Raw genomic sequence first — 9,070 nt, forward strand, 5'->3', positions numbered from 1 at the left:
CAGTCTTTTCTTTTTGGCCAACACTAAATTAATTCATTCATATTACCAGCTATGTTTCGATTTTCAGCTATAAAGTCATAAAAGATCTTTACATTACTTCTTCATGTATGTCACAAAGAATAAAAAAAAAAAAAAAAAGTCATATCGTTTGATTTACAGACTAGAAGCCACAGACCACTGACGTCCCTTTTTATTCAATCCAGCTGCACCTAATTTCACACACTCATAGATATCAGTTCCCTAAATGTGCCAGATCTGTTTTTATCAAGAAGAATTGTTCCCCTCAGAAATATGTGAAAACGTAAAAAAGCAGCATATCTCCCAATTGTAAAGAAAAGGGTAAAAAGTCCTGGATCCACCCCCTGATCCGGATTCTTTCAAATAAACAGGGTCCATGTTTCACATTTTATTGTTTCAATGAACGAATTAAAGGATAAGAAAGTCTGTACACAACATTTTACCCAAGCCACACACCACGTGTCCATGAGGAGTGTCAATACCTTCCCATCAGGCCCAGAAGCCAATGATAAAAGCAGTGACAGAGATGCAAATGATGAGGTTGGCGTTGATAATGTGGCGCAGACGTGGCTTTTCTTCCAGAGAGCTGATGATCTGTTCAGGTGCAGGAGGACTCTCCCCCTCCTTCTGTCTTTCCATCCCGCACATCCAGTAGACGGCAGACATCAGCCTGGACTGGCTTTGGATGCTGGACACAGAGGATGAGGAGTCTGGACAGAGGAAACGTTTTGTATTGTTCACTGAGTGTGCTCGGCAGAATTAGGGAAACATAGTGGAATGGAAAAGAGTCATGACAAACAGGACAGACCCACCTTTCCTGTGATGACATGTTTTAGTATCGCTGGTGTCCTCCTGCTCTTTTCCTACAACTCCCATCTCATCTTTCTGATCTGTGATCTCAATGGTCTTAATGCTCCGCTCCACTGGGACCTCGTTCACTTTGGGCTCCACGGGGTCAAACCTTGTGTACCAGGTAAGACGACTGATCTGTAAGACAGATTGTTAACTCCAAGACATTTCCGAGGGCATCTGTTTATATTTGTCTGTCCCACAAAACTGTGCATATGTTAAGTTGGATGTCAATTTTAGCAGTAAATAGGCAGAAGTAGTTTTAATCAAGAATCCAAATAATGATTAAATTAGGCCAGAGTTTCACATCTGTGAACTGTAAACAAATATCCCTTTGTCTTAAACGTTTCCTGAGGTGTTCATGACACCTACTGGTGCTGCATTGCTGTGGATCCCTGTGATGTTTGTAAGCTCCAGTGTCAGAGAAGAAGAATGCAAACTGATTTTATCAGTGCATTCATCACTACGTTATTCTTAGGCAGGAAATCTGCTGTATGTATATAGGTATGAACGGTTGTGGTTATTGTAAGAAACACTGAATTTAAACATGTTTGCTTTCGGCAATAAAAACTTCACTAGCAAACTTTCATTTCTACATTTGAATTTGTGACCAGAGAAGAGGAAAACTGAGATATAACACAACAGATCCGACTCTGTGACTTCACCTGCTCCGGTTTGGGCTCCTCCGTGGCCAGGCTGACCACGACCACCACAACCAGCGTGATGAGGGACAGCACGATGGAGAAGTAGAGGTAGTGGACGTATTTCAACACCGCGGGCCTGGTGTCCTCCTCGTAGCACAGAGGCGCCGGGTAAATGAAGTCCAGCAACATGCGGATGCAGCCCACCAACAGGCCGATAGACAGGCCCCAAAAGGCCCCCTGAGAGAGAGGGAGAGAGAGAGAGCAGAAGACGAGAGGAGAGTCAAAGAAAATAGAAAGTGACATTTGTTCTATCTGTAATGGAATATAAGACGAGGTTCACATTGTGAGCTGGACTCTGTGCAGTCATGTTGCTGTCATGCTACAGTACAACAAGAGAGGAAGTGTGGTAATGAGTCCTTTACTGTATTGGTAAAGCATATCTATACACTCCCAAATAATCAAAAAGAAAAGTATATCTACAACCACAAAGACATGAAGGTATTATTTTAATTAACATTTAAAAATAAGAATATTCCAGGATTTCAGCATCTGACTCCCAAAATAAAGGTTCCAGAGACTTGCGACCCCCCAGAGTTGGTTCAAGGAACAAAGGATTTGAGATAGTTTGCAAGAATTCACCACTTGTAAATTGAACAACTATCTTTCACCTTTTGTAACAATGTTTAAAAGGCTATTTCTAATTACTTTGAAATCGTATTTGATTCCCACCCCCCCGGGGGGTCCCAACCCCTAGTTTGGGACTGCAGTGCAATAAACAGTCCTTTGTTTGGAGTGATTTACTTTTCTCTTTTTCCCCCCCAAAATATAAATATTAGAATTGATTAAAAAAATTACCCCTGAAATGACACACATCCTCACCTTCTCATTAGTCCTCTTCCAGAAGCAGCCCAAGATGAAGATGATGGAGACTGGGGGCTGGAGGTAGGTGCTGATGGACTGGATGTAGATAAAGAGCTGCCCCCCCTGACTGGCCTGGACAACAGGAATCCACAGCACGGACGCCACCGCCAGCATGAGAACAAACACCCTGCAGCGTGAATGAAAAATGGAGCAGTTCAGTTCTGTAAAGGCATGATGTAATATGACCACAGGACACGGAGTAATGATTGTGTGTGTGTGTGTGTGTGTGTGTGTGTGTGTGTGTTTGCAGGGAAAATCTGTTTAAGTCATTACTTAGAAATTTGAGGACGGGGTTAGGGTGAGCATGACAGAAAAAGGAAATGATCCAAAGTGCACAGTAACGCCACACATGGTTACTTTTTAAATGTAGATGGTAAAAGTGGACAGTAAATAGTCCTTAGTATATAAGCCTTTTAAACTTTAATTTAAGGCCCAGTGGAAAAAGAAACTGACACAGGCTGGGTCACTGCAGAGTCCGGATTCCTTTTACTCTTTGCTCTGCACCTAACATGCCAGATGTTTTTCATCAAGGTCCGTTATTTTGTTGCACACACAAACCAGTGCTTCAATACAGGACATACTGGTGCAACTAGAGATATATTTCCGGTTACGTATACTTTTTCCAATCTGCTCACATACCTGCCCACAATCATGAGCTCCCACTCAGTGGCATGGGATCTGAAACTCTTCCACAGGTCCATGGTGAAAATGGTGCTGGCGCTGTTGAAGACGGAGGTCAGAGAGGACATGAGGGCGGCGACCATCACCGCCATCATCAGACCCCTCAATCCTGGGCACAAAAAACACACCGATCAGAGTAAATAAGAGAGCAGAAGGCTGGACGGGGGCGCGGGGGGGGATCAGATTTCTCACCTGTCGGCAGCAGTTCCATGACCAGTCTGGCGTAGGCGGTATCTGAACAACCCACTTGATTGCCGCAGATCTTTTTGCACTGCTCAGGCTCTGCACAGGCCACATCATCTGCACAATAACGCACACACAAGAACTGAAACTCACACATCCACAGTGTTTGACCCTGTTTTACCAGCATCAATCTGATCGCTTCAATTCCCACTGGACCTGCTTCACCACCCTTCCCTTTTCCTCCACATTACATATTGAAAAACTTTGATATGAAAAACTTCCCCTCAAGGCCCTGAAACTGACACCTTCCCTCCTCCTTGAGTGACTGGGATCTATGAATATGTTAATTTGGCCCCACCCCTGCTGAGGAGTCTTTTCCAGCTCCTCTGCCCCACCCACAAGTTGACAGGATTGGTTTAATGGTTTTGTGATCACAAACCCTGGCTGTCTGAATCAGTTTTTTTCCACACAGGAATTTGTTTACTCCAGGGTTAAGGTGGAACTACTTCGTCAAGGTGATTAATTTGACCCCAAATACGTCTTTTGTCATATAAACGGCACCAGTCAGACGGATGTTGACATGATTTAAAACTTGATTTTCACCTGAGGGGACTTTAAACTATCAACATTATGCAACCCTGAGTTGTCAACTGAAGACCAACTTCTAAATCCAGTCCTTTTACGGGGTTAATTAAGTCGTATAATTATAAACACACAATCATTGACATACACATGCATATCCTACCTGTGTAAAGGATCCTGCTGATCATGCCAGGCAGCATAATGGCAAAGAAAGGCAAAATCTTGAGATAAGCAGCAAGCAGCGAGCCTCCTTTTGCATGTGTCAGGTTCTTGGCAGCGAGGGAGCGCTGCACGATCACCTGCAGAGAAACACAACCACAGCCCCCCCCCCCCAGTCAGAGACCAGAGACTGCTGGTTAGCGAGTAACTTAACAGGGGAAAATAGAGTTTAGGTCAGAGTGGACACATCTTATTGTTATCAGTGTGATCAAAACTATATAAATATAAATATAAATTCTCCTTTTATAAAGTGATTTTATAGTGATAAATAGCTCAATTACTGATACACTAACAGTCACTTGTCGTATGTGCACAAATGAGATATTGATAAGCTCTGTTGTGCCGGGTTTTAGCTGGTTTGCAAAGTTTAACACTGATATTGTTTAAATGGAATATTGGAGAATGGAGATTTTTTCAGCTTCTAGATGTAAGACCACGATTTGGGCAAATAAGTTCTTCCCAGCATACCATCTAGTTTGAAATCCCTGATTCATTTATAACTTTAAGAAAAGGTTTCTTGAAATATCCTGATTCGTTACATCTGATTTTACTCTTTTATATAATAATCGGACAATCTTTACCACATCTATAGTATTTTCCAATTTTCTGGGCGATTATTACCTGATCCGAACACCAGTACCACATGGAGGGGACGGACATGCCGATGATGACCCCAGGCCACGGCAGGTCAGAGTACACCGGGTCTCTGAAGATGTGGAACGCGTCCTCTCGGGGGATCCCGCAGGTCGAGTTCTGCACGCGGATGGAAGGGATGGCGTGGGCGTATCCCTCCATCAGAGCATTCCAGCCCCCGACCTCGGCAAAGCCTCAAAAAGGGGGACAACATTTATAAAGGGAGGTAAAGTGCTGCAGGTGGGAGGGTCTGGTGTGGAGCGTGACTTACTGAAGCCCATGAGGGTGAGAGCTCCTGCCAGCATGATAGCAGTTTGAGCAGCATCTGTGTAGATGACTGCAGCCAGACCACCTGGGACACAACACACAACACATGCAGCAAGCGATATATAACAATTTGTATGTGTTTTAAAATGGCAAAGGAAGTAGAATCGTCACCTGCTACAGTGTAGAGAGCCGTGATTGACAGCAGCAGCACTATAGCCACATAGATATTCCACCGTAAAGCAAGCTGTATAAACAATGCACCAGCATACATGTCCACCTGGAGAGAAACACACACACACACACACGCACACAACACACAGGATTTGTTCTTTACACGCCACAGAGAAGCTTGAAAAACATGCACAAAACAGCACAGAAAGCAAAATAGCATTATTGTGCATTTGTCTCGTACCGATATCTTTGTGAAAATGTAAATAAACAAGGAGAGGACCGCTATAAATAACTGCGTTCTTCGACCACCAAAGCGCCTCTGCAGGTATTCTGGCATTGTTGTGACCTAGAAAAGAAATTAAAGACAATATAATCCGACAAAATCACGCATGTGCACGTGTTACATGTGGGATATTCAACTGTCTGCGTAGACACCTCACCCCAGAGGCGATATAAATGGGCAGGAAGAGCCATCCCAGCAGCAGCACCATCAGCATGCCCTGGTGATCAATGGATATATCAACATTTTAACACACTTAACAAAATTCATATGATATACTTGGTTTCTGATGAGCATGCTGTATTTCAGGAGACAATGTGCAGCCTCTTACATTCCATTCATAAGCAATTGCTCCAATCCCTGCTGCGGCCCCGGACCCGGCCAGGCCAATGAAATGTCCGCTGCCAATGTTGCTGGCAAACAGTGAGGCCCCCACCTGAGAACACACAGGAGTCAGAGTGAGGATCAACCCTGTGCTGCAACTACTACTACACAACATTTGGCCTCTGTCTATGTGAGTCTGAAATATTAGGAATGGAGGATCCAGTGATAAAAACATGCTTCACTTCAATTCTTTAGCGTTTCTGTTGTGCTCTGTGGACGTTTCTCTGGTGTTGAACTCACCGGCCACCAGGTCATGCTCTTCCCAGCCAGGAAGTACCCATCCACCGTGCTGCGCTTCGTCTTCCACATGGACTGGTAGAAAAATGAAATGAAAAAACACCTCTTAGAAATACTGTACACGTGCAGAAGGAATATCATTCACACAGCCTGGGACGCAACAGGATCCCGAACTAAATGGAAGGATGTTCTCAGTTTGGCCTTTATAAAAATAATCTCTGTCACCTGTGATCCACAACATTTGAGGTGCTGCTTAAAAACCAGACAGCAGAAGAGGTTATCGGAGGAAAACCAGTTAAATAAATACAGTGGTCTGTAGGTCGCTGCTTCCCACCTTCACTGGCTGTCGGTCACAAAGCCCACTACTCACTGAAGTCCAGCCCGTGACTTCAGAGAGAAAGTGCAGGATCTCAGACATGACCATGAGAAGTAGATGAGATGGAAAAGTGAAACCTAACTTGTGCTAAAGATGAACAGATACAGGACAGCTCTGTTCTTATCGAGGGACTTCAGGGACATTTGCTTTCAAGGACAAATTCTAAATCCGGATTTAAATAAAAGTAAAACATTCATTGCTGTTTTTGTTTGTCTGACAGGAAACAGCTGATGCTTGGTATCAGTGTTGAAGCAGTGAACCACATCTTTACCACTGCACTTACCCAGAATCCCACTGCCAGCACCAGCATGAAGTAGATCACCAGCACCACTATATCCACAGCAGTCAGAGAAGCTCCGGGCCCAGGAGAGGGCGATGGAGAGGGTGATGGTGTCATGCTGGTCATGCTGGTCATGCTGGTCGCTCGGTGCCCCCCCTCAAAGTCAAAAGTCATCTGGAGACCAAGACGTAAACAGATTATATAGTGTTTTGTTTATTATCCTTGATCAGAAACATAATAAAATGTTGCAGGTAATTACTGCCCCATTAAACACATCACATGTTGGACTCTTGATACCAACAAGTACATGTAGTTGTTCAAGGTGTATTTCTTTCATATGCTAACATTAAACTTTTACTTTTTAATATTTTAAGTTGCTAGAATAAACTTTCTTTTTCTTTCTTTTTCAAAACACAGTTACACAATAAGGAAGACAACAAATCAAATCAAATGATTGAACTTAAATAGATAGACGGATTAAATCAAGAAAGGCTTTCTTCTATTATGCCTGTTTGGATAAAATATCGATTTAAAATATGCTAACAGATTTTGTCCCCCATCACCTGTAAGCCTGCTACGAAAGGGATCTTTAAATGAACAGTATGAACATGAGGGACAATCACAGAGAGCAAAAACACACACAAGACAGCCGCGTTAAAAATTTACTTCTCTGAGTAACGTTTTGTAAAAATGAAAGATCGATGAAAAGTTAGATTAAACATTAAACTCACTTTTCAGCAAGTGTCCACACACTGGTATTATTCCAGCTGGACTGTCCTGAGCCCAGTTTGTTGTTTCCTCCCCAAACAACCGGGCACGTCACAAATGATCAGAGGACGAACGCAGGAATCTCACGCTTGTTTGTTGAAGCTTCCTCCACTCGCTGAGGGATCAAATTCCACTTTCCCCTCTCGAACCACAAGGTTTAGTTAAAAAGTAAGGGATTTATTACTCTTCACAGAGAGACACACAACACGCCCCCCTGCTATCAAAGGAAGAGCTTAGTGAGTCCCAAGAAAACAAACGCTCAACGGAGACATTGCAGAAGCAGCAGGTGTGTGAGCAGCAAGTTGTACTGAGGGTGGAAGCAGACGCAGGGAAACACGAGGACGAGGCCTTTAAAGGCTGTTACCCTTGTACTGTACAGTATCATTTCTCTGCAAAACATTTAGCATTACATATTAAAGAGCATTTATCTCACACAGACACAGACATGTATTTAATACGACTTTATATTTGTCAGCATCGTTAGGACAGAATAAAAAATACAGACTTTATAGACTTTTATAACACTTTATAGGCCTTAGACTTTCTGTAAAGACAACTTAGATTAGAAAACAAAGCTTTCACTAGCTGCACAGATTAACCTTAACAATTCAACATATCACCTATAGACTTTTACAAAGCACTGGTGTATATTCTGAGATGTGACACTGCATCACTAGTTGAGAACTATCCATAATGATGCATCTCTTACACTAAACTTATCGCTCTGCTCGGTCTGTACAGCGTAACCCAATGACATAAATATTTTGGTTAATACACAAAAGTGCATCATATACCGTAGCATACATTCACTCTCATTCTGTACAGTGCAAATACAAGGTATCGCTGTTACAGCAGAACAGCAGTGAACAGCAAAAAACATATTGCACACTGCCCACTGTGGGCGCCACATGATCCCACTTCTTCTTCTCCTACTGAATACACATAAATAAAAAGGATCCTTACGACAGTTCAAATTTGTCTCAAGTAGTAAGTGCCAACACCCCACTGTCTCATATGTACACGTTTGTAGCATTGGCGGTATGATACCACAGCAAAACCATTTAGGAATAGAAAGTTATTAAAGCTACACCTGATGCAGTAAGAAAATCCTTATATAAGTGGAGGTATAAACATGATACAGCACATTAAATAATCTATCATTGGGATGTTACTGATTATTTACTCGAGAAAATAATCTAGGGTTAATCAGTAAAGAACCTATGTTACATTCAGGGTGGTGGGCTTCGTACAAACCACAGTTCACTAATAATGAAACTGCATTTGTGGTTTCTTCCAAACCAATGGCTGTACGTGGGTATATTTTAAGTAAACATCTATATTCAGGATACAATTTAATTTTCATAAATCATCATCTTATTCAAGGATCTATCATAAAGTTTGACACCGTAGATAACTCTGGCTTAGAGAAAGAAAACTTAGGATGAGTTATCGGAACTGTATCTTCTTAACAGTACAGATATTTTGACATCCAAACAAAGTTGTCTTCTATCTCGAAGCCTTAACGCTTTAGACTACAATAAAACTTATTTTGAAAAGGACACATACACTTCACCACT

General features: G+C 42.5%; 1 protein-coding gene across 2 annotated transcripts; it reads right to left on the reverse strand.

Annotated features, from left to right (window-relative positions):
- Positions 1–449: 449 nt before the first annotated feature.
- Positions 450–6,102, reverse strand: slc5a11 (solute carrier family 5 member 11). Of its 2 annotated transcripts, none has more exons than XM_053442912.1 (14): positions 6,073–6,102; positions 5,780–5,884; positions 5,609–5,668; positions 5,410–5,514; positions 5,169–5,274; positions 5,002–5,082; positions 4,719–4,924; positions 4,042–4,177; positions 3,306–3,413; positions 3,072–3,222; positions 2,391–2,559; positions 1,533–1,748; positions 916–1,005; positions 450–753 (listed from the first exon to the last, which is right to left on the reverse strand). In XM_053442912.1, the coding sequence occupies exons 1-14, from the start codon at positions 6,085–6,087 to the stop codon at positions 508–510; spliced, it is 1,794 nt and encodes a 597-aa protein (XP_053298887.1). In that variant the 5' UTR covers positions 6,088–6,102; the 3' UTR covers positions 450–507. The 2 variants fall into 2 exon arrangements, with proteins under 2 accessions (XP_053298887.1, XP_053298885.1); XM_053442910.1 differs by having other exon boundaries at positions 450–728; positions 831–1,005.
- Between the last annotated feature and the right edge of the window lie 2,968 nt (positions 6,103–9,070).

The sequence above is a fragment of the Pleuronectes platessa genome, chromosome 16 (assembly GCF_947347685.1).
Source record: "Pleuronectes platessa chromosome 16, fPlePla1.1, whole genome shotgun sequence".
Taxonomy (NCBI): domain Eukaryota; kingdom Metazoa; phylum Chordata; class Actinopteri; order Pleuronectiformes; family Pleuronectidae; genus Pleuronectes; species Pleuronectes platessa.

Bases quoted from the DNA above. Each gene is read 5' to 3' on its own strand.
- slc5a11 (XM_053442910.1), bottom strand. The intron at 5,669-5,779 runs GTAAGAGGCTGC...ATTGATCACCAG, and splicing joins CAATTGCTTATGAATGGAAT to GGCATGCTGATGGTGCTGCT. The intron at 4,178-4,718 runs GTAATAATCGCC...GTTTCTCTGCAG, and splicing joins GGTACTGGTGTTCGGATCAG to GTGATCGTGCAGCGCTCCCT.